We start from the raw sequence: 25,134 nt of genomic DNA, 5'->3' as shown, positions 1-25,134 counted from the left end.
ATCACGCTGGATTGTCACTGCCCAGAGGACCGCCCTGTGTCCCCGCGTACTCTGCAGGGTGGAAATACTGTGGCCAACACACCTCTCAGAATTACTAGAAATTGACCTTCCCTCTCTGAGCATGTTGCTTTATCTGTAAAACGAGATACCGATAGTCTGTGATATGGTGGGGACTGAATAAGATTTTTTAAAGCAGCAGGTACAGCCTACGTTGGGTGCAAAATGGAATGGGAGCTTTAAAAAAGAACTTCTGAGAGCTGCAGCTGTTCCTTGCAAACTGCAGGACACGGACCCAGCCCACGACCGCAGTCTGTGTAGTATATTCAGGTCGCACTGAACACGGGACCTGCAGGCGGCGGAGCGGACTGTGTTCATGGAACAGAACCTAGAACTGGGGAGATGGACTGAGGCCCAGCGGTGACAGGCCGCTCCTAACGGCTCCCGGGCGCCCAGCGCCGGAGCTGCATCGGGGTGCCGGGTGCCATGGTTCCGGGGTGCGGACGTTCCGGGGTCTCGAGGTCCCGGAATCCCGCGGTCCAAAGTGCCGGAACGCTACCCAAACCCAGCCCTGACCGTCGGCCCTCGCGCTGACGGCCCCGCCCCCGGCTGAGACGCTCCGTCAAAGCCCATTGGTCGACGGCCTGTGCGCCCCGCTCACGTGATGCGCCACGGGACGCTGCACGGGACGCGACCCGGAAGCCGGCGTTGCTGCGGGCTTTTCTCCCGGAGTCGCTAGCGTGCGGAGTGCGAGGGCTGCTCTCCGGGAGGCGGCGGCGGAGGAGGAGGAGGCGGCGGAGGCGGTGGAGGCAGCGGCGGGATGTTCACGACGGGGGCGGAGAGTCTGCTCCGCCAGGCCAGGTGCGTCCAAGCTTTTCCCTTCGGGCACTTGGTGGTGGGTCTCAGAGCCGGGCCTGCGCGCGGCGACTCGAAAGAGCCCCCTTTGAACCCACTTTAGAGACTCTGAGGTCGGGGAGGCCGCGCGGGCCAGGCACGGGCTGAGGAGGTCCGGGCAGGGTCGAGCTGGTCCCCGGAGGAGGTGGCTCCTGAGAGCGCTCTGAAGGATGAGTGGAAATGAAGTGGGGTGGGACCCCGCTGATGGTTTGGCCAAAGGCTTGGCGGCTGCGGACCCCACGTCTGGCAGGAAGTGGGGTCCAGAGCTGTCAGTTGCTTCAGGGTCAAGAAAGCTAGAAAGACGCTGGAGAGCCTGCTGGATTGAGCCATGGCGAGCCCTGTGCAAAGCCCATGAGTTCGATACCTTGCGAGGGCTTTGGGGAGCCATGGAGGATTTTGTTATATAGAAAGATCCCCTCTCTTGTGGATGCATTGGATGTATTGAGAAATTACCCAGCGTCTTAGGACTCTGAGCTGGCTCTGAACTCTCACTAAGTCGGTAGCCCCTTCCTCACCAACTAGCCACTCATGGGAGAAAGCAGATGTAAGATCGGACTAACACCCCATAATCCATCAGACAGTGTAAGACTTGATGCTACTTTAAGAGAAGAAAATGCGGCCAGAACCATGGTTTAAAAAAAAAAAAAAAACTGGATTCGGAGCTGGACCAGTTGGTGGGAAAGATTAGGCTGGTTGAGGCTCCTCTGATCTTAGGGAAGCAAGATCTTGAATGCATGTTAGTTTCAAAAGGCTGTAAACAGGGTAAACGTTTGATAAGGTCAGAATAACCCCTGAAAGTCTGTTAAGCAAGTGTTTTGAGGATTTGTAGCACCGTCTCCCCACCGAGTCCAAAAAAGTCTGTATTTCTTTCAATTTTGGATGGATATTCCAATATTCAAGTTCCAGTATTCCAATTCAAGTTCACTTGAATTTAGGAGAGCTGTATTAAAGAAAAATAGATATCTTTTTTCAAAAATTGAAGTATAGTTGATTGACAACATTAGTTTCAGCTGTACAACATAGTGACTCTATTTTTATAGATTATACTCTATTTAAAATTATTCTAAAATATTAGCTATATTCCCTGTGCTATACAATATATCTATAGCTTGTTTAATACATAGTTTGTACCTTTTAACCCCCTACACCTATCTTGCCCCTCCCCAATTCCCACTCTCCACTGATAACCACTAGTATGTGCTCTATATCTATAAGTCTGTTTCTGTTTTGTTGTATTCATTAGTTCCATTTTTTAGATTCTGCATTATAAATGATAACATACAGTATTTGTCTTTCTCTCTGATTCATTTCACTATGCATAATATCATCCAGGTTCATCCATGCTGTTGCAAATGGCAGAATTTCACTTTTTTTATGGCTGAGTAATATTTCATTGTGTGTGTATATCTATATATAATCACATCTTCTTTATCCATTCATCTGTTGATGGACAGTTAGGTTGCTTCCATATCTTGGCTGTTATAAATAATGCTATGAACATTGGGGTGTATGTACCTTTTCAAATTAGTGTTTTTGTTTTCTTAGGATATATACCCGGTAATGGAGTTGCTGGATGGTATGGTAGTTCAATTTTTAGTTTTTTGAGGAACTTGCACAGTTTTCCATAGTGACTGCGCCAATTTACATTCCCACCAACAGTGAACTAGGGTTGTCTTTTCTCCACATTCTCACCAACATTTGTTATTGTGGTCTTTTTGATGATGGCCATTCTGACAGGTGTGAGGTGTTATCTCATTGTGGTTTTGATTTGTATTTCTCTGACGGTTAGCCGTGTTGAGCATCTCTTAATGTGCCTATTGGCCATCTGTATGTCTTCTCTGGAAAAAATGTCTGTTTAGGTGTTATGCCCTTTTTTTTTTTTTTTTTGCGGTACGCCGGCCTCTCACTGCCGCGGCCTCTCCCGCTGCGGAGCACAGGCTCCGGACGCGCAGGCTCAGCAGCCATGGCCCACAGGCCCAGCCGCTCCGCGGCATGTGGGATCCTCCCGGACCGGGGCACGAACCTGCGTCCCCTGCATCGGCAGGCGGACTCTCAACCACTGCGCCACCAGGGAAGCCCTATGCCCATTTTTTAATTGAGTTTTTTTCTATATTGAGTTGTATGAGCTGTTTATATATTTTGGATACTAATCCCTTATCAGTCATACCACTTGAAAAAATTTTCTCCCATTCGGTAGGGTTCCTTTGCTGTGCAAAAGCTTTTAAGTTTAATTAGGTCCTATTTGTTTATATTTGCTTTTGCTTCCTTTGCCTTAGGAGATCCAAAAAAAATATTGCCATGATTTATGTCAAAGAGTGTTCTGCCTGTGTTTTTTTCTAGGAGTTTTATCGTTTCCAATCTTACATCTAGGTCTTTAATCCATTTTGAGTTTACTTTTGTATATGATGTTAGAGAATGTTCCAATTTCTTTCTTTTACATATAGCTGTCCAGTTTTACCAGCACCACTCATTGAAGAGACTGTCTTTTCCTCGTGTGTGTGTTTGTGTGTGTGTGTGCGTATTCTTGCCTCCTTTGTCGTAGATTAATTGACTGTAAGTATGTGGGTTTATTTCTGGGCCCTCTTTTCTCTTTTCTGTACCATTGATCTATGTGTGTGTTTTTGTGCCAGTACCATACTGTTTTGATTGCTGTAGTTTTGTAGTAGAGTATAGTCTGAAATCAGGGAGCATGATACCTCTCTCCAGCTTTGTCCTTTTTTCTCAAGATTGCTTTGGCTATGCATGGTCTTTTGTAGTTCCATATAAACTTTAGGATTATTTGTTCTAGTTCTGTGAAAAATGTCGTGGGTATTTTGATAGGGATTGCATTACATCTGTAGAGTGCTTTGGGTAGTATGGAGATTTTAACAATATTAATTCTTCCAATTCGTGGACATAGGATATCTTTCCATTTCTTTGTATCATTCATCTTCAGTTTCCTCTATCAGTGTTTTATAGCTTTCAGAGTATAGGTCTTTCACCTCTTTCGTTAAGTTTATTCCTAGGTATTTTATTCTTTTTGACATGATTTTAACAGGATTATTTTCTTGCTTTCTCTTTCTAATAGTTCTTTACTTACGTATAGAAAAGCAACAGGTTTCTGAATATTAATCTTGAATCCTGCAACTTTACTGAATTTATTCTAATAGTTTTCTGGTGGAAAATTTAGGCTTTTCTGTATATGGTATTATGTCATCTGCAAATAGGGACAATTTTACCTCCCTTCCAAGTTTTATGCCTTTTATTTATTTTTCGAGTCTGATTGCTGTGGCTAGGATTTCCAATAGTGTGTTAAATAGACGTGGTGAGAGTGGGCATCCTTGTCTTGTTCCTGATATTAGAGGAAAAGCTTTTAGCTTTTCACTGTTGAGTATGATGTTAGCTGTCGGTTTGTCATAAATTGCCTTTATTATGTTGAGAGATGTTCCCTCTGAGAGATGGTCCCTCTGAGAGATGTTTGATGAGAGTTTTTATCATGAATGGATGTTGAACTTTGTCAAATGCTTTTTCTGCATATATTGAGATGATCATGTGAATTTTATCCTTTCTTTTGTTAATGTGGTGTATTACACTGATTGATTTGCAGATACTGAACCATCCTTGTGACCCTGGAATAAATCCCACTTGATCATGGTGTATGATTTTTTTTTTTTTTTTTTTTTTTTTGGCTGTGCTGAATGGCTTGCAGGATCTTAGTTCCCTGACCAGGGATTGAGCCCTCGCCCTCAGCAGTGAAAGTGTAGAGTCCTAACCACTGGTCCTCCAGGGAATTCCCTATGATCTTTTTTTATTGTTGAATTTGGTTTGCTAATGTGCTGTTGAGGATTTTTGCGTCTATATTCATCAAATATATTGGCCTGTAATTTTCTTTTTTTGTAGTGTCTTTGTCTTGTTTTGGTATCAAGGTAATTGTGGCCTCATAGAATGAATTTGGGAGTGTTCCATCCTCTTCAGTTATCTGGAATAGTTTGAGAAGGATGGGTATTATCTCTTCTTTGTATGTCTGGCAGAATTCCCTCATGAAGCTGTCTGGTCCTGGACTTTCGTTCACTGGTAGTTTTGTTTTTTGTTTTTTTTAATAAATTTATTCTATTTATTTGTGGCTGAGTTGCGTCTTCATTGCTGTGCGCAGGCTCTTTCTAGTTGCGGCGAGCGGGGGCTACTGTTCGTTGTGGTGCGCAGGCTTCTCATTGTGGTGGCTTCTCTTGCTGCAGAGCACAGGCTCTAGGCGCGCGGGCTTCAGTAGTTGTGGCTCTCAGGCTCCGGAGTGCAGGCTCAGCAGTTGTGGCACACAGGCTTAGTTGCTCCACGGCATGTGGTATCTTCCCGGACCAGGGCTTGAACCCATGTCCCCTGCATTGGCAGGCTGATTCTTTTTTTTTTTTTTAATCAGTTATACATATACATATGTTCCCATATCCCCTCCCTTTTGCGTCTCCCTCCCACCCTCCCTATCCCACCCCTCCAGGCGGTCACAAAGCACCGAGCTGATCTCCCTGTGCTATGCGGCTGCTTCCCACTAGCTATCTACCTTACGTTTGGTAGTGTATATATGTCCATGCCGCTCTTTCACTTTGTCCCAACTTACCCTTCCCCCTCCCCATATCCTCAAGTCCATTCTCTAGTAGGTCTGTGTCTTTATTTCTGTCTTACCCCTATGTTCTTCATGACATTTTTTTTCTTAAATTCCATATATATGTGTCAGCATACAGTATTTGTCTTTCTCTTTCTGACTTACTTCACTCTGTATGACAGACTCTAGGCCCATCCACCTCATTACAAATAGCTCAATTTCATTTCTTTTTATGGCTGAGTAATATTCCATTGTATATATGTGCCACATCTTCTTTACCCATTCATCCGATGATGGACACTTAGGTTGTTTCCATCTCCGGGCTATTGTAAATAGGGCTGCTATGAACATTTTGGTACATGTCTCTTTTTGAATTATGGTTTTCTCAGGGTATATGCCCAGTAGTGGGATTGCTGGGTCATATGGTAGTTCTATTTGTAGTTTTTTAAAGAACCTCCATACTGTTCTCCATAGTGGCTGTACCAATTCACATTCCCACCAGCAGTGCAAGAGTGTTCCCTTTTTTCCACACCCTCTCCAGCATTTATTGTTTCTAGATTTTTTGATGATGGCCATTCTGACTGGTGTGAGATGATATCTCATTGTAGTTTTGATTTGCATTTCTCTAATGAGTAAAGATGTTGAGCATCCTTTCATGTGTTTGTTGGCAGTCTGTATATCTTCTTTGGAGAAATGTCTATTTAGGTCTTCTGCCCATTTTTGGATTGGGATTTTTGTTTTTTTGTTATTGAGCTGCACGAGCTGCTTATAAATTTTGGAGATTAATCCTTTGTCAGTTGCTTCATTTGCAAATATTTTCTCCCATTCTGAGGGTTGTCTTTTGGTCTTGTTTATGGTTTCCTTTGCTGTTCAAAAGCTTTGAAGTTTCATTAGGTCCCATGTGTTTATTTTTGTCTTTATTTCCATTTCTCTAGGAGGTGGGTCAAAAAGGATCTTGCTGTGATTTATGTCATAGAGTGTTTGGCAGGCTGATTCTTAACCACTGCGCCACCAGGGAAGCCCAGGGAGTTTTTTAAATTACTAATTCAATTTCACTACTAGTGATAGGTCTGTTCAGATTGTCTATTTCTTCTTGATTCAGTCTTGGACTTGTATGTTTCTAGAAATGTAGCAGTTTCTTCTGGATTGTCAAATTCGTTGGCATATAACTGTTGGTAGTATTTTCTTATGGTTTTTTGTATCTCTGCGATATCAGTTTTCATTTCTCCTCTTTCTTACTTTATTTGGATCCTCTCTCTTTTTTTTTTTAAATTGATCAGCCTGACTAAAGGCTTATCAATTTTATATTTTTAAAAAACAGCTCTTAGGGCTTCCCTGGTGGCGCAGTGGTTGAGAGTCCGCCTGCCGATGCAGGGGACACGGGTTCATGCCCTGGTCCGGAGATATCCCACATGCCACGGAGCAGCTGGGCCCGTGAGCCATGGCCGCTGAGCCTGCGCGTCCGGAGCCTGTGCTCCACAACGGGAGAGGCCACAACAGTGAGAAGCCCGCATACCGGAAAAAAAAAAAAAAAAAAAAAAAACAGCTCTTGGTTTCGTTGGTCTTTGTTTTTTATTTATTTATTTATTTTGGTCTCTATTTTGTTTCTTCTCTGATTTGTATTATTTCCTTCCTTCTGCTGACTTCGGGCTTTGTTTCTTCTTCTTTTTCTAATTCCTTTGGATGGTAGGTAGTTGGGATGTTTGAGATTTTTCTTGTTTCTTGAGGTACGCCTGTATTGCTATAAACTTCCCTCTTAGAATTTCTTTTGCTGCATCCCATAGATTTGGGAATGTGTTTTTATTTTCATTTGTCTTGAGGTACTTTTATTTCCTTTTTGATTTCTTTTATGGGCCCATTGGTTTTTTAGTACCATGTTGTTGAGTGTCTACATGTTTGTGTTTACCCCATTTTTCTTCCTGTAATTGACTTCTAGTTTTGTACGGTTGTGGTCAGAAAAAATTCTGGATATAATTTCTATCCTCTTAAATTTGTTGAGACTTGTTTTGTGGTCTAGCATGTGATCTATCCTGGAGAACATTCCATGTGCACTTAAAAAGAATCTGTATTCTGCTGTTTTGGGATGAAATGTCCTGTAGATATTGATGCCCAGTTTAATGAAGTCCAACTGGTCTAATGTGTCATTTAAGACTACTGTTTCCTTACTGACTTTATGTCTGGGTGATCTGTCCATTGATGTAAGTGGGGTGTTAAAGTCCCCTACTATCTTTATCATTACATAATGCCCTTCTTTGGCTTTTGTTACAGACTTTGTTTTAAAGTCTACTTTGTCTAATATGAGTATTGCTGCCCCAGCTTTCTTGTTTCTATTTACATGAAATATCTTTTTCCATCCCCTTGCTTTCAGTCTGTGTGTCTTTAGTTCTGAAGTGAGTCTCTTTCAAGCAGCATATAGATAGGTCTTGTTTTATTATCCAGTCAGTCACCTTATGTCTTTTGATTGGAGTGTTTAGTCCATTGATATTTAAGGTAACTATAGATGGGTATGTACTTATTGCCATGTTGTTGCTTGTTTTCTTGTCGTTTTTTATAGTTCTTCTCCATTCTTCTTTTTCTTTCTTACCTTGATGGGTTTTTTTTTTTTGGTTTTGTTTTTTTCACACATTTATTGGAGTATAGTTGCTTCACAGTGTTGTGTCTGTGTACAAAAACGTGAATCAGCCATATGTATACATATGTCCCCATATCCCTTCTCTCTTGAGCCTCCCTCCCACTTTCCCTATCCCACCCCTCTAGGTAGTCACAAAGCATCAAGTTGATCTCCCTGTTCTATTCAGCAGCTTCCCACTAGCCATCCATTTTACATTTGGTCGTGTGTATATGTCAGTGTTACTCTCTCACTTCATCCCAGTTTCCCCTTCCTCACCATGTGCTCAAGTCCGTTCCCTACATCTGTGTTATTCCTGCCCTGCCACTAGGTTCATCAGTACTGCTTTTTTAGTTTCCATATGTATGCGTTAGCATACAGTATTTGTTTATCTCTTTCTGACTTAACTTCACTCTGTATGACAGACTCTAGGTCCATCCACCTCACTACAAATAACTCCAATTTCATTTCTTTTTGTGGCTGAGTAATATTCCATTGTATGTATGTGCCACATCTTCTTTATCTACTCATCTGTCGATGGACACCTAGGTTGCTTCCATGTCCTGGCTATTGTAAATAGGGCTGCTATGAACATTGTGGTACATGACTGTTTTTGAATTATGGTTTTCTCAGGGCATATGCCCAGTAGTGGAATTGCTGGGTCATATGGTAGCTCTAATTTAGTTTTTGTTTTTGCGGTACGTGGGCCTCTCACTGTTGTGGCCTCTCATGTTGCGGAGCACAGGCTCCGGACGCGCAAGCTCAGCAGCCATGGCTCACGGGCCCAGGCGCTCCGCGGCATGTGGGATCCTCCCGGACCAGGGCACGAACCGTGTCCCCTGAATCAGCAGGCAGACTCTCAACCACTGTGCCACCAGGGAAGCCCTGGCCTAAGTATCTTTAAGGGTTGGGTCAGGTGAGGTGCACGAAGGTGTCCAGGGATGTCCTTTGCAAGTATTTTAATTATTCTCCCCCTCCCGCCCCATCCCCCATCCCAGTTTCCCAGGCCTCATGTATCTACCAGGAACTCTTCTTTAAGAACAGGTTCCTGCCCCACTGGACACAGTTTACTAGGAATGTTAAACCTGGGCCAGGCCAGGAACCCATTCATCTCCCATGGGTTTCGTCTCTCCATGGACCCACCTGAGACCCTGATGGCCCCTAGGGATGCCCAAAATTGCAGTGATACCAGCCTAGGACCTTCTGCTCTGCTTATAACAGAGATATGTAGGAGAGTCACCACAAAGTCACAGAGTGTGTGTGTTTATGGCCATTATAATCCCATTTAAATTACATTCTATCTCCAAATATTTGGGTCTTCACTTTCAGCCCTGAATGGCTGAGAAAATGCCCACTTACCCTCATGCCGTCAGGCGCCCTCCCCAACACAGCCCACGTCTACTGGGGAGACAATGTAGACCAGCAAACGTATAGCCAAACTATTATGTGAAAGGACAGCTACAGGAATACAGACATGACAAAGAGGAGGCCCAGAAAGAGACCAGTAACCCTTGGAACAGGCTGTGGGTGGTCAGATGGGGAAAGCCTTCAGGAGGCTGACATTTGAGGTGGAGTCGGTCAAACAACAGGATAAGAGCAGGAAAGAGAATTCCAGGGAGAGGAAACAGAATTGGCAAACCTACCCAGGTGTAGACCAGCAGCAGATCGCCAGCGGGTTAGGAATTAGGGTCAAACTGAAGCCTAACATGGGAGCAGAGGGAAGCGGAGGCCAGAGGGATCGCATTAGTTCTGTGACTTTGCCCCACTTAAAAGTTTACAATTGTGGTAAAATACACATACATCTTGACCATTTTTAAGAGTAAGGGTCAGCCGTGTTACGTGCATTCACATTATCGTGCAGCCATCACCACCATTCTTCTCTAGAAGATTCTGCTCTATCATAGAATCACACAGCACTTGTCTTCTCATGACTGACAGCTCACTTAGCAGAGCCGCCCTCAGGGTCATCCATGTTGTAGCAGGTGTTACTGAACCAGCTTTGTTCTGCCCGCTTGCAGCAGGTCAAACCGCCAGACACCGAGGTTTGCAGCATCGAGAAGGGTTATTCGCGAGGCAGCTAATCGAAGAGAAGGAAAACAAATCTCAAACCCGCCTCTCCCAGGGCAAGGGCTGGGGTGTGTATGGGATATACTGACGGAGCAGAATACAGAGGCAGGGCGGTCGCGGGCGTGGGGAGAGGTGATGGGGAGAAGTGTGGGTCTGCGCAGGCGGAGCTGATTCCCGGGCCTCAGCACCATCCGAGGGTGGAGTTTTCAGCCCTCCGATGTTACAAGGTCACCCTGCGACACTCGCGCATGCCCAGTTGGAGGGTCGGTGGTCTTATCCAGTCACGACCAGCTCAGCTCAAACTAGACACAGCTGACTCCAAGTTCCTGGGAAATAACTCGGGCAAACACCGTACGGTTTAGGCTCCGTGATGCCTGGAGGATGTGCAGGTCTTAAACCGACCTTGATTAGTGGACGTGGGTGAAATGGATCTAACCCACGGTTTCATTAGAATTTCCTTCCCTTTCAAGGCTATGATTTTATCGTACGTATATGCTATATTTTCGTATCTATGCATCTGTCAGTGAACACTGAATTGCTTCCTTTTACCTTTTGGCTACTGGGAATAATGCTGTTATGAACATGGGTGTACAAACATCCCTTTGAGACCCTGATTTCAATTTTTGCGGGGTGTAGACCCAGAAATGGAATGGCTGGATCCTGTGGTAATTTTATTTTTAATATTTTGAGGAACCACCATACTGTTTTCCATAGCAGCTACACCATTTAATTTTATTTTTTTAATAAATTTATTTCGTTTTGGCTGCATCGGGTCTTCATTGCTGTGTGTGGGCTTTCTCTAGTTGCAGTGAGCGGGGGCTACTCTGTTGCGGTGCGCGGGCTTCTCATTGCGGTGGCTTCTCTTGTAGAACACAGGCTCTAGGCATGCGGGCTTCAGTAGTTGTGGCACATGCACTCAGTAGTTGTGGCTCACGGGTTCTAGAGCACAGGCTCAGTAGTTGTGGCTCACGGGCTTAGTTGCTTGGCAGCATGTGGGATCTTCCCGGACCAGGGCTTGAATCCGTGTCCCCTCCATTGGCAGGCGGATTGTTAACCACTGCGCCCCCAGGAAAGCCCAGCTGCACCATTTACACCCTGATCCACAGTACACAAGGTTTCCAATTTCCCCCCATCCTGGCCAACACTTATGCTATTTTCTGCTTTTGGGGGGACAGTCGCCATCCTAATGGGTAGATTCACCCCACTTTTGTAGGAAACTCATTTATCTCTGAGCCACCAGAGTATAAACATTGGTTCCAGGTAATTATTATTATTATTATTTTTTTTTTGCGGTACACGGGCCTCTTACTGTTGTGGCCTCTCCTGTTGCGGGGCACAGGCTCCGGATGCACAGGTTCAGCAGCCATGGCTCACGGGCCTAGCCGCTCCGCAGCATGTGGGATCTTCCCAGACCGGGGCATGAACCCATGTCCCCTGCATCGGCAGGCGGACTTTCGACCACTGTGCTCCAGGGAAGCCCTGATTTAGTTTTTTTAAGGAATCTGCATACTGTTCTCCATAGTGGCTGTATCAATTTACATTCCCACCAACAATGCAGGAGGGTTCCCTTTTCTCCACACCCTCTCCAGCATTTATTTTTTCTAGATTTTTGATCATGGCCATTCTGAGCAGTGTGAGATGATACCTCATTGTGGTTTTGATTTGCATTTCTCTAATGATTAGTGATGTTGAGCATCCTTTTCTGTATTTGTTGGCCATCTGTATGTCTTCTTTGGAAAAATGTCTATTTAGGTCTTCTGCCCATTTTTGGATTGGGTTGTTTTTTTGTTATTGAGCTGCATGAGCTGCTTGTACAAAATTTTGGAGATTAATCCTTTGTCAGTTGCTTCATTTGCAAATATTCTCTCCCATTCTGAGAGTTGTCTTTTTGTCTTGTTTATGGTTTCCTTTGCTATGCAAAAGCTTTTAAGTTTCATTAGGTCCCATTTGTTTATTTTTGTTTTTATTTCTAGTACTGTAGGAGGTGGGTGAGAAAGGATATTGCTCTGATTTATGTCATTAGGGTGTTCTGCCTATGTTTTCCTCTGAGAGTTTTATAGTGTCTGGCCTTACGTTTAGGTCTTTAATCCATTTTGAGCTTATTTTTGTGTATGGTATTAGGGAGTGTTCAAATTTCATTCTTTTACATGTAGCTGTCCAGTTTTCCCAGCACCACTTATTGAAGAGACTGTCTTTTCTCCATTGTATATTCTTGCCTCCCTTGTCAAAGATAAGGTGACCATATGTGTGTGGGTTTATCTCTGGGCTTTCTATCCTGTTCCATTGATCTGTATTTCTGTTTTTGTGCCAGTACCATACTGTCTTGATTTCTGTAGCTTTGTAGTATAGTCTGAAGTCAGTGAGTCTGATTCCTCCAGCTCCGTTTTTCTTTCTCAAGATTGCTTTGGCTATTTTGGGTCTTTTGTGTTTCTATTCAAATTGTAAAATTTCTTGTTCTAGTTCTATGAAAAATCCCATTGGTGATTTGATAGGGATTGCGTTGAACCTGTAGATTGCTTTGGGTAGTACAGTCATTTTCATGATATTGATTTTTATTTGTGGTTACCATGGGGTCCATATATGGTGACCTTTGTACTAGCTTATTTAATTAGTTGACCCACAGCCTTTAGTATATATTTGCTTTTACTGGTGGGACTTTTTCCTTTTCTGTAAATTCTTGTTCTAGCCTTTTCCACATAGAGGAGATCCTTTAACTCTTAGGGTCAGTGTAGTATTGATGAATTTTTTTAGTTTTTGCTTGTCTGAGAAGTTCTTTATCTTTCCTTTAATTCTGAATGATAACATTGCTGGGTAGAGTATCCTAGATTGTAGGTTTTTCCTTTCAGCACTTTAAATATATCTCATGACACTCCCTTCTTGTCTGAAAAGTTTCTGCAGAAAAATCCACTGATAGCCTTATGGGGTTTCCCTTGTATGTGATTGTTTTTCTCTTGCTGCCTTTAGAATTCTCTTTTTAACTTTTGCTATTTTTTAATTATGGTATGTCTTGGCGTGGGTCTCTTTGGGTTCATCTTGTTTGGGGCTCTCTTTGCTTCCTGTACCTGGATATCTGTTTCCTTCTTTAGGCACAGGAAGTTTTCAGTCATAATTTCATCACATACATTTTTGACTCTCTTCTTCTCCTGCTGGGACCCTTATATGTGAATGTTAGTACACTTAACAATGTCCCAGAGATGTCTTAAACTGTCCTCATTTTTTTAATGTGTTTTTCTTTTTTTTTAATTAATTTATTTTTTATTTATTTGTTTTTGGCTGTGTTGGGTCTTTGTTGCTGCATGCGGGCTTTCTCTAGTTGTGGCGAGCGGGGTCTACTCTTCGTTGCGGTGCGTGGGCTTCTCACTGCGGTGGCTTCTCTTGTTGTGGAGCATGGGCTCTAGGCACGCGGGCTTCGGTAGTTGTGGCCTGCCAGCTCTAGAGTACAGGCTCAGTAGTTGTGGCTTGTGGGCTCTAGAGCGCAGGCTCAGTAGTTGTGGCGCACGGGCTCAGTTGCTCCGCGGCACGTGGGATCTTCTCGGACCAGGGCTCGAACCCGTGTCCCCTGCATTGGTAGGTGGATCCTTTTATTTATTTATTTATTTTTGCCTGCATTGAGTCTTCGTTGCTGCGCACAGGCTGTCTGGTTGCAGCGAGAGGAGCTACTCTTCGTCGTGGTGCACAGGCTTCTCTTTGCGGCGGCTCCTCTTGTTGTGCAGCATGGGCTCCAGGTGCGCGGGCTTCAGTAGCTGTGGCACGCGGGCTCTCGAGCGCAGGCTCAGTAGCTGTGGCGCGCGGGCTCAGTTGCTCCGTCCCGGACCAGGGCTCGAGCCCGTGTCCCCCGCACTGGCAGGCGGATTCTTCACCACTGCGCCACCGGGGAAGCCCCACGTCCACCTGCCCTTTTTCCTGTCGTTCACGTAGCTCGTACTGCTAATGCTTCCAACTCTTTACCTGGTAAATTAGTTACCTCTGTTCCACTGGTGGTTTGTTTTCAGTTTGTTTTTCTTGTTCTTTCATTTGAAACAAATTCCTCTGTCTTCTCGTTTTGCTTGGCTTTTCCTGTCTCTGTGAAATTAGGTGAAACAGTGAAGTTACCTGTCGTGGTCTTGAAGAGGTGTCCCCATGTGGGAGCGTTCCTGTACGGTCTGCATGTGCCCATTGGCTTTGCTGGGAGAGCTGGAGCTGAAGTGAACAAGAGTCATGTCTTCCCCCAGGCTGTGCTGGCAGCTGTCGCCTTGGTAGGGGGTGTGGCTGGACATGTAAAGGGGCTGGAGCCAGAGCCAGGTGTGAGCTGGAGCTTCTTGTCTGTTCAGTGGCCATCACTGCCCTGTCAGGGCGGGTCCCAGTTTGCTGGAGCAGCTGTCCTCAGGGTCGGGTCCAAGCTGGTTCTGTTCCAAGTGTGCGCTCTCCCCGCTCCCAGCAACGGCATCTTTGCCCCCAAAGAGGAAGCAGTGCTGGAGCAAGAGGGGCTGGAGCAGGTGCTCAGCTTGGGCGAGGGCTGGGGCGATCACGGGCAAGCAGCCAGAGCCCCGGGCAGTTTCAGTCTGCTTCCTCTGCCTTATTTCAGAAGTAAGCAAGCGGGCGCCCACGCTTCACGAGTGGAGTCTAGGTTTCTTACAGCCCTGCTGTTCGTCCCACTGGTTTTCAAACCAGCCAAGGGAACTCATCTTCCTGGTGTCGGACCCCGAGGCTGGGACACCCCATATGTGGTTTGAGCCCCTTACCTCCCCTCCTCTTCTGTGTCCCCTCCTAGGGGCAGAAGTCCCAGCCGATCACCCCTCCCCAAGCCCGCAGGCATCTTTCTCACAGCCTTGGTTGCACAGACGTGTTTCTGCCAGTCTCCAGTCTGCTTTCAGTGTGGACGTATCTCTTATGTGTTCGTGGTGGGTGGTGAGCTCTGTGTCCTGCTCTGCCGTCTCGATCTCCCCCCCGCCGAAAACAGATTATCTTTAAATGTTAGCATCTCACCCAGCATGCAACATGCTTAGCCTAGAGGTCTTGCCAGGGGACATGTAAGAACTGAGACCCACTCAGAACACCCAGCTCATCTTCTATTCAAGGTCATCAATGTGTAGGCTGAAAGGCAGAAGGAGTAGCCCTCACTATTTAATTCCTATTTCTCTTTCTGTCTCGGGTGGGTGGGAATTCCTCTCTGCTGGGATTTGAGGAATGTTAAGTTGAGTCTTACTAGTTTTCACTGTTTTTTTTTAATTAAGCCGGTGGTTTTTGGTGGCACTTTAAAACAGATTACTAAAGTTTGGGAGTTAGGATTCGGAGTAAATTTTAGTTTCTCTCTGTATTTTTCAGAGATGGAAAGCAAGGCTGGGGAAAGTTATCAGAAGCATGACTTGTGAACTGCAGAACAAGTGAAGCGGGTGGGACTTGGGGAGGGGGGGAGGGGAGCAGCAAGGCCAGGGGAACCCCGGGACGCACGGCAGCTTCTCCCTCGGCCGTCGCCCTGGCGAGCAGCTGACCTGCACCCGGCCTCTCAACTCGGCCTCCTCCCTCCTCGTCCCACACGCGCCTTTGCTTGTGTTTGTAGGCGGCTGGATCCCACTCTGGCTGGATTAGGTGAAAAAATGGAAACGGGGGTGGGAGGTGAGGCGTGGTGGGGAAGCCACTGGGATTTTGTCTGCCAGCCTTCAGGTGAGAACGGGAAACCCAAGCCGCCGCCCAGCACCCCCAGCCCACGTGGTTCTCGGACCGCCTTCTCAGCCCCACAGCCTGGGGATGTGCCGTCTCTCTCAGGTCATAATTGCAGACCCCGAGCTCGAGCAGAGTGGACTTGGTGGTCTTCAGCCACGGCTTTTGGGGGCGGGGACACACGGCGAGGGCCCAGCTGTATAAGGGCCCTGCCAGGAGCCCCCCAGAAGCTCCCAGCGCAGTGACTTGTGGCCCACGTTGCTTTTTCTTGCCTTTTGGGCTGGAGTAAGCCTAGAACCAGGCTTCCGTTTTGAGACTTGGTTCAGCATCTTACCTGTTATAAATGTTTAATAGATAAAATTTTAAATTAAGTATTAGAGTAATGTGTCATAACATTTGACCTTTCATTGTTAATTCTTGTTCACAGAAGTTAAAGGCTCACTGAAGGAATCTTTAGAAAAGCAACTGGCTTCAGGCTAAATCCCTCTTACTTTTGACTCGTAAACCAATCGGTTTGTGCTTCTGGTCGTGGAATAACAATCCGAATGCGTGGAGGTGGAGGTTTGCTGTAGTAACTGCTGGAGTGAGGGTCCCCCACCTGGCGGGGGTTGGGGGCAAGGACCCAGGTCGGGTACCCAGTCAGCGGGTTCGTCACAAGAGGCCTGGTGGTGCTGGAACCACCTTCCTCCACGACACCTGGGGTGTTCTCTGCTCAGCAGGGATGGTCCCCAGCCCGAGAGCCGTCCTGTCACAGCTCAGGGCGACGTTTCCGGGTCCCCCGTCGCCGGGTTGCCGACACCGTCATCTCTGTTTAGGGAGATCCGGGACGAGGAGCTGGGCAAGTTCTGTGCCCGGGTCTGTGTACTACTGCGGAAGGAGGACTGGGGTGCCGACACCCTGGACACCCTGCGGAGGCTCTTCCTCATCGTCTCGGCCACGAAATACAACAGGAGGTGAGCGCACGCGTCCCTGGGGCATCGCGGGGCAGGGGGGTGCTGCCTGCCCGGCCCCGGAGGGGTGACACGCCCCCTCCCCCCAGGCTGGAGGAGCCTTGTGTAGCACTGCTGCAGACCGCCCTCTGCTCGCCCACCTGCCCCGAGCAGCTCCAGCTCCTCTGTGCCGCTGTCCTGAGAGAGATGTCGCCCTCGGACAGCCTGAGCCTCTCCTGCGACCACATCCAGAACACGCGGCAGCTGGGCCTCGTGGCCTCTGTGCTCTTGGCCCAGGTGACGTGACTGCCGCCGCCCTGCCCTTGGTGGCCCTGGGGCCTCGGTGAACCAGCAGGCCGCGTGCTCCCCGTGGGGCGGGCAGGCTCGGCTGGGCCCCTGTCACCCAGCAGCCCTCCCCCCTCCGCCCCCATTCCGGGTTGGGGAATGAGCCAGGGCTGTGAGGCTGACTCAGGCCGCAGGGCCGGGGCTGCCCTCGTGACGTTCCGGACGCCCGAACCGGGTGGCGTTCGTGACGCGCAGGAACACGTTCCACTGTGGGGTTCGCAGGGTGACCGACAGCAGGTCAGGAGCTTGGGCCAGCGCGTCCTCGGGGTCCTGGAGAGCCGGCAGCCCGAGGGGCCCAGCCCGAGGCACGTCCTCCCCGTCGTGTCCAAGGTCACCAGCCTGGCCCCGGACGCCCTCCGTGAAGGTCTGCACACACCCTGCCACCGGGGCCGAGGGGCCGCTAGGGCTGCTGCAGGTTCCTAGGAAGACCTGCGGCAGCCCAGGCAGCCCAAGCCTGCGGGACTTAACTCGGTTCCTACGGTGTCACCCCCGCCCTGCACAGAGCAGACCAGGGCACTCAGCAAGCGGCTGGGGGACTGGCTCCGCTACGCCAGCGTCCAGCAGGCGGTCGCCCACTCCTCCGGGGGCTTCTTCTCCACGCCCAGAGCCCGGCAGGTGAGGCTGGGGGACTCGGAGCTCCGTGTGCCCGGGCCGCCTCAGCCGGCCTGGCCTGCGGGCTACCGCCCACTCCTCCCTGGTTCCAGAACGAGCGCTCTCTCCTCGCTCCACTCGGGCATGCGGGGGCGCTTTGGGCCACAGCCCCTGAGCCTGTGATGAGCTCTGTGGGTTGAGGCCCGGAACAGGCGGGCAGGGATCATACTTGACCGAGGGCCGTGTTTTCAGCTCAAGTGCCTGCACTCACGCACCCTGGGGGGGAGGGCAGGGTGCCCGTGGTCCCGGAGGAGCATGGACAGCCAGGGCGGTGGCTCGCGCCCCGTGCTGCCTGTCTTCGTCCCTTCCCGGGCCCTGCAGCGCCGGCTGACCTTCCTTGCCTCCTGCAGCTGGGCCCTGTCACCGAGGTGGACGGGGCAGTGGCCACGGACTTCTTCACGGTGCTGTCCACGGGCCAGCGCTTCACGGAGGACCAGTGGCTGAACGTGCAGGCCTTCTCCATGCTGCGGGCCTGGCTGCTGGACAGCGGCCCTGAGGGCTCCAGTGCCACGGATGCAGGTAGGATGCAGGCAGGACGTGGTGGGCCCCTGGGTGACATAGGCTGAGCCTTGTGGTCTCCAGAAGGCCTTTCCCAGACGTGCTGAGAAGCCAGATGTCGACAGGACTGTTCAGACAGCTTCTCCAAACTCTTCCTCCTCTGCAAGCCCACTAGCAGTTAGACAGTCTGGGCTCATCTCCACCACCGTGTCCAGTTGGGGTGGCAGCCGGGGGGACGGTGCAGGCCTTGGCGGTCGGCGACGGCAGCCCTCCTCGCGCCCCGCGGGGTCCTTCCCTGTTCTGCTGAGCCCTCGTTCTCTCTTCCAGACGACAAGTCGGAGCTGGAAGGCTCCACCCTGTCCGTGCTCTCGGCCACCTCCACTGCCAGCCACCTGCTGCCGCCCCAGGAATGGCTGCGGGAGAAGGCCTTTGAGTACTGCCAGCGCCTGCTCGAGCAGAGTAACCGGCGTGAGTCCCGGGGCCATCCTTCCCGTCCGCGGCCTGTGGCGCTCGATCCCCACCTCACGTCTGCATTGGGGTCGCTCCCAGCTGTGGGCTCCCTGGCCTCTCCTCCAGCTTCCAGAACACGGGGCCCCTTCTCATTCGGCTGTTCTGATGGGGACGCAGAGACCAGGTGGCTTTCTTCCCTCCCCCAGGAGCCCTGAGGAAGGCAGACTCAGACCTGCAGAAAGCAGTGAGTGCCAGGCGGGTGGGACCTGCAGAAAGCAGTGAGTGCCCGGTGGGCGGGCGGGCGCTCACAGCTCCATCTGAGCGGCCGCCTCGGGTCCCCGCAGTGTCTGGTGGAGGCCGTGCTGGTGCTGGACGTGCTCTGCCGGCAGGACCCCTCCTTCCTGTACCGCACCCTCTCCTGCCTGAAGCCCCTGCACACACGCCTGCGCGGGGACCCAGCCTGGGTGCGGGCGCTGCTGCCCGTCGCCCAGTTCTTCCTGCACCACGGTGAGCCTCCGCCCTCCCGTGGGAGCAGGCCCGCCCGCGGGGAGGGCGCCCTCCCCTGCACGCTGTAGAGCAGCACTGCTCTGATGAGCGGTTAGCGCTTCGAGGGTGGGAACTTTTAAATGGATTTAAGTAGCAAATTAAAACGTTACCAAGTCTGTGTTGATCTTGAACTCTCTTAGACATGAGAGTTTCCTGGAAGGAGCCATGAAACCAGCCCCTTCCAAGGAACGATCCCCGTCAGCGTAACCAGAGGGTGGGTCTGTGGCCAGAGACACCTGGGAAGAGCCGGATCCGGCTCAGCTGGCTCTTTCCGTGCTTGCGAAGGGTGGACACGTCTGCCTTTGGTGTCCCGCAGACACGTGTGGCCCTGGAGGCTTGGCCCGAGGCTCGGGGGGCCCCCGGCAGCACCCGAGGCCTTCTGCCCTGACAAGAGCCCGCTGCCTTCCAGGGGAGGCCGCCGCAGTGGACGCGGAAGCCGTCTACCAGCACCTCTTCACCAGGATCCCCGCTGACCATTTCCACAGCCCAATGCTGGCCTTCGAGTTCGTCCAGTTCTGCAGGGACAGCCTGCCTCTGTTCGGCAGAAACCTCGGCGTTCTCAGGACAAGCTTCCCGAACCTCTTCAAGGCACGCTCGGTCATCCATGAGTAGAGCAGGGGCTTGGGGTGTGCAGGGCCCCTGGGGCAGTGTCCTGGCATGGGCCGGGGGGTGGGGGGTGCCCGTGCCTGTGCCCTCGGGAAGGTGAGGTCAGGCCTGGCTTGGTGGCTGGGCTTGCAGAATTGGTTCAGGTTAGCATCTCTTCACTGGGGAGCGTTGCCGGGTGTGTTCAGCCATTTGGCACCTTTGTCTTTGATGGGTATTTTTTTGTTTTGTTTTTATATTTGGCTGCGTTGGGTCTTTGTTGTTGCGTGCAGGCTCTCTAGTTGCGGCAAGCGGGAGCTACTCTTTGTCGCGGTGCACGGGCTTCTCGTTGTGGTGGCTTCTCATTGCAGAGCACAGCTCTAGGCATGCGGGCTCAGTAGTTGTGGCTCACGGGCTCTAAGTGCAGGCTCAGTTGTGGCACACGGGCTTAGCTGCTCCGCGGCATGTAGGATCTTCCCGGATCAGGGCTAGAACCTGTGTCCCCTGCACTGGCAGGCGGATTCTCAACCACTGTGCCACCAGGGAAGCCCTGATGTGTTTTTTGTGATTGGTGTGTCGCTGCGTGGCCTTTCCAAAAATCAGAGGCTGAGTTTTTTAATCAGGAAAATAAACGATGATAAAAGGAAAGTGCTTTGATGGTTGGTACAGAAGTGAGTGCAGAAGCCAGAAGAACGGGGGAAGAAGGTTGAAGGGCCTATTTCCCAACGCCTGGGTCACAGTGAAACAGGAGGACGTGGCAGGGCTGGTGCCGCGCCCTCCAGGCTCCCGCTGGAGCTGCCCTGCTTGTCCCCGCAGTTCCTGGCCTGGAACAGCCCGCCCCTCACCTCTGACTTCGTGGCGCTCCTCCCATCGCTGGTCGACGCGGGGACGGCCGTGGAGATGCTCCACCTGCTGCTGGACCTGCCCTGTCTGACCGCAGCCTTGGACCTGCAGCTCAGGTGAGCCCCTGCCCGGCCCCGCTGCTCACTGTTCTGACCGTGTCTGCCCTGTCCCTGCCCCTCCTTGCCCCCGGCCGCTCCTGCTGTCTCCCAGGCACAGTGTCTCTGCACCTCGTCACCGCCCCGACAGCAGCCCTGGAGCCCAGCCTGTCTTTCACTCAGCCGCGCAGCCTCCCAGGGGCCCGGCCCCCAGGCCCTTTTGGGTCATCCTGCGGCTCCTGGCTGGGCCAGGGCACAGTGATGTTACGGTGACGTCTGCTCTAGTCTCTCCCTGGCCAGTGGGTACTGCGAGGGCAGGGGCTGAGTCCAGCTTCTTCTGGCCTGGGCCAGAGCCCACATCCGAGCCCGGCCTCAGGATTCTCTCTGCTCGCAGGTCGCTGCAGGCCTCATCTGAGAGGCCGCCCTGGGACGTCTCCATCAGGGCCCCCGGCTGCCTGGAGGCCTTCCGGGACTCGCAGGTTCAGGGTCTCTTCCAGCACCTGCTGCGTGCCCAGGCCAGTGGGACCGCGGAGAGGTAGGGCTCGCTGCCGGGCGTCGCAGGCCCCACGTGGGACACGAGAGCTCCCTGACTGAGGCCTTGAGGCTGGGCCCTGGCATCCGCCCCGGGCCTGGTGCCTTCTGACCTGTAGAGACAGCTCTGGTGACCCCCACCCAACAGGCGCTGGCCACGTGGCCAAGCGCTTCCTGGGCACCTGGCTTGCGGTCTGCTTGTTCAGTTTCCCGATGCCATCCTTGTCGCCCTGTGGGGTAGGCGCTGTGCTGACTCCTTGCTACAGGTAGGGAAAGGGAGGCTTAGCACATCCTAGGGGCGGGAGGGCCAGGACTGGACCACGGCCTCCTGCCCCCAGCCGCACTCCAGCCCTCCCGTGTGCCACGGGAGCAGGGCTGGCCGAGGAGGGAGCAGGCCGTGGATTAGGAGATGTGCAGGGTGGCCTCTGATGAGGGCAGAGCAGGCGCTCCCAGAGCCGGGTCCCCGGGCGGACGGGGAACAGGCACGTATTCAGGGCCGGGCCGTGTCCCCAGGTTGACGCCACTCTACCGGCTGCTGCAGCCCCTGGCCGGCTGTGCCCGGGTGGTCCAGTGCGCCGAGGCCGTGCCCACCCTGCTCCGGGCGTTCTTCTCGGCGGTGACGCAGGTGAGCCCACTTCCTGCGGCCTCTGTCCCTGCAGCAGCGGCCCGGCCGGAGCCAGGACCCACAGGGCCCCAGCTTCCTCGGTGGCCAAGGGGCCAGTCCGTCACAGCAGACAGGGCTGCTCACACCAGCCCCGGCCCGGCTCCCGTCCCTCCCAGAACTGGGGCCGAGAGAAGCCCCCAGGGCAGCAGCCAGCCAGGTCTGGAGGTGTTCCCTGGGGGTGGGATGCAGTCTCTCTCTCTCTCCCCACAGTTTGCTGACGGGGCCCTGGCCAGCCAGCTGGCACTGCTGCTCCTGGAGCGAAGCGACTCACTTTACCAGGTCCCGGGGTATGAAGCCAGTGTGCACAGGTGGGTCCCTCCTGGCGGGCTTCGCCCCTCCTGTGGCTCCATGGCCCAGTCCTGGACGGGTTCACTGACCCTGTGCTCTCCATCCCTTACGGCTATGGTTCCCCAGCTGCCACCGACCCCACCCCAGCCTCGGCACTTACTCGGCCACTGCACGGACCCCTCCCTGCCCACCCAAGCCCCTCTTCCACGGAGCCTTCCAGAGCATCTGTCCCCCTTGCTGAAGGCCCAGTTCATGCGGGCTCAGCCCAGCTCCAGCCCAGCCTCGCCGGTGGGACAAGAGGTTCCTGGCGGGGCCGGGACTACCTTTACTTGCACCTGGTGCTCGGGGGTTTCCCACCACCGCCCAGCTCTTCTCGGGACGGGCCGTGGGGCTGGGGTCTGTGCGGGGCGAGCACAGCCCGTGTGTCCTCTCTGGCAGGGTGCTGAGCTCCCAGTTCCCGGCCTTGTGCAAGCTGCATCCCCCACTGGTGGTCGAGCAGGCGAAGGAGCTGCTCGAGTTTGTGGGAGGCCCCCGCGGCGGCGGGCACATGCTCACATCCGTGGTAAGGCAGCCGCTGCCCCGCCCGGCCCACGCCTGACGTGCGGGCCTGTCACAGGGCTGAAGCGCTGTCCGCCACCCAGGTGTGGGCCATCGGCGAGTACCTGTCGGTGTCCTGGGACCGGCGGTGCACCGTGGAGCAGATCAACAACTTTTTCGAAGCCCTGGAGGCCCTGCTCTTCGAGGTCACCCGGTCGCGGCCCTCCACCGCCCTTCCCCAGTGTCCTCCACAGGTCATCACCGTGCTCATGACCACACTGACCAAGCTGGCCTCTCGGAGCCAAGACCTGATTCCCAGGTACCAGTTCCCGGTGGGTAGAGGGAAAGCTACAGGCTGCCCGTTGGGAAAGGGAATGGCTTTGGAGGTTGTTGCGTCCCCCAAGGCCGCACAGGCCTTCCGGTTGGATGCAGGTGGCGTGGGCTGTGTCAGCAGTGCCGTCTCACCACTCAGCTAAGACCACGCTAGCTGGGTGCTCCTGGCAGCTGGTCCCTCCACGACGCCCCTGCCCACGTGAGGGGTGCGCCTGCAGCTGACGGGCTGGGACTCCCTCGTCCCCAGGGTCTCCTTGCTCCTGTCAAAGATGAGGAACCTGGCCCAGAGCCCAGCCACGGGCTCCATGCCCAGTGAGGAGGACATGGGAGCCGTCCGCACGCGGGCCACCGAGCTGCTGAACCTGCTGAAGATGCCCAGCGTGGCCCAGTTCGTGTTCACACCCAGCGTGGAGGTGTCCGAGCCCCGCTATCACCGTGACACCAACACGGCCCTGCCCCTGGTCCTGCGCACGGTCAGCCGGCTGGTGGAGAGGGAGGCGGGCCTTCTGCCAGGGTGAAGGGACCAGGTAGACGCCGGGCAGGGCTGCAGGTTGAGAGCCTGGTATTACCAGCCATGGCTTCAGTGGTCAGGGAGGCTGTCACAGTCTCAGCCTTTGGCCTCTGTGTGTCTTTCTCTTAGCCCCTTTTTCTCGTAACCACACTGAGCTGTGCAGTGACACAGCACTGATTCTCGGCTTTAGCCCCTCTTGGGACTGGGTGGGAAGCTGCTTGGTTTGTGTCTTGCCGGTCCTTGTTTGTTTGGGGGCAAGAAGAGATACGGCGAAAATAAATCTCCTTTACAAAACAGCTGCGTGAACAAGGTGGAGTCTGTTCTTCTTCCCTCCACCCAGGAACCAGGGAGCCCCACAGGCAGCCCCGTAGCGGCTGCGGAGTCCAGGGGACGCAGTGCTGCTGGGCTGGGAGGGCCGGCCCTGGGGCTGGGAGGGGCCTTCACCTGGTGCCCTGCCTTCTCACCTAAGCCCCGTGTGTCAGGGCCGAGCCCCGGTCAGCCCACGTCCCAGATGGTACAGAAACCACAGATCACGAACAAATGCGTGCGGTCAGTCAGAAAGGAAGCAGTGTCAACCTCCCCGAGGTGGCAGCTGCCACTGGGGAAATGGGTTTGCTCAGTGACATGTTTTACACCGTCTCCCGCTCCTGAGTAAGTCGAAGGCGATAAGGCTGGGGCTCTGGGGCCCCTGCTGGGCGGCGGGAGGTGCCGTCGCCTTTGCAGACCTGCAGCCTCCTACGGGCAGGAGGAAGGGCAGGGCACCCAGCAGAGTGCGCCCAGGGACCACGCCACCTGCCGCCAGAAGCCTTACTGGGAGCAAGTCCGGGTGCGCTTTGCTCTTACACCAGGTGGGGCAAGACACATACTCCCTCCTGTCAAGCGCTTTCTACCACCGTTCCGTTCAAGTCAGTCCCCGCCCCGCTTGTAAACCAACCCCCAAGGCTGTGCCCCAGCTCCCCGGACGCCTGGCGGGGCTCGGCCACCAGGTGGTGCTGCTGCTCCGAAAGTCCCAGCCCGCCGCGCCCCACATCCAGGCCTGCTCCTAGCCGCGCCCCCAGGCTCCGGCCCCGCCCCTCGCGGGCACCGCCACGCCCCAACTCCGGCCACACTCCTAGCCACGCCCCCAGGCTCCGGCCCCGCTCCTCCGGTCCGGTGCCTCCGCCCCCGGCCGGTTTTGACCCCCAGACGCCCTAAGAAACGCCCGCCGCCGAGGAGGCTGATGGGGGCCGGGCGGGCGGGCGCCGCAGGGGCGGACGCCTCTGGCTGGCGTCCCGGCCCCAGGATGCTTTCCGAGCAGCGACAGGTGGTGCTCGGAGCAGCGCCGTGGGGCACCGGTGCGGGGCGTGCCAAAGGACACCTGACCCTCCCAGGATGGGGCCAACCCAGCCCTGCGAGGCCCGGCCCGGCCCGGCCCACCCGGCCCTGCCTGGCCCTCCGGACTTGGGTCCGGGGATGCCAGGGTTGAGGATGTGACACCTAGAGAAAATGCCTTTTTTCAATTTGCCAAGATGCCAATTAATGCTCAGCTTTCCGTTTTTTCACGTCGTTCGTT

General features: G+C 52.7%; 1 protein-coding gene across 3 annotated transcripts; it reads left to right on the top strand.

Moving 5' to 3' along the window:
- The first annotated feature begins 691 nt into the window (after positions 1 to 691).
- AP5Z1 (adaptor related protein complex 5 subunit zeta 1) lies at positions 692 to 23,878 on the top strand. 3 transcript variants are annotated; one of them, XM_081255969.1, is made up of 17 exons: positions 692 to 858; positions 16,595 to 16,732; positions 16,819 to 17,005; positions 17,276 to 17,417; positions 17,556 to 17,668; positions 18,055 to 18,223; positions 18,530 to 18,670; positions 18,859 to 18,896; positions 18,997 to 19,159; positions 19,515 to 19,786; positions 20,597 to 20,739; positions 21,113 to 21,253; positions 21,763 to 21,874; positions 22,124 to 22,221; positions 22,640 to 22,763; positions 22,843 to 23,057; positions 23,319 to 23,878. In XM_081255969.1, the coding sequence occupies exons 1-17, from the start codon at positions 818 to 820 to the stop codon at positions 23,587 to 23,589; spliced, it is 2,508 nt and encodes an 835-aa protein (XP_081112095.1). In that variant the 5' UTR covers positions 692 to 817; the 3' UTR covers positions 23,590 to 23,878. The 3 variants fall into 3 exon arrangements, with proteins under 3 accessions (XP_081112095.1, XP_081112096.1, XP_081112097.1); XM_081255970.1 differs by having other exon boundaries at positions 697 to 858; positions 19,608 to 19,786; XM_081255971.1 differs by lacking the exon at positions 692 to 858 and adding an exon at positions 2,129 to 3,444.
- Positions 23,879 to 25,134: the final 1,256 nt, after the last annotated feature.

This window comes from Mesoplodon bidens (genome assembly GCF_964165515.1).
Source record: "Mesoplodon bidens genome assembly, chromosome: 15".
In the NCBI taxonomy this organism is placed as follows: Eukaryota; Metazoa; Chordata; class Mammalia; order Artiodactyla; family Ziphiidae; genus Mesoplodon; species Mesoplodon bidens.
Note: the sequence above shows the minus strand (reverse complement) of the source record. Positions and strands in the feature narration are given on the sequence as shown.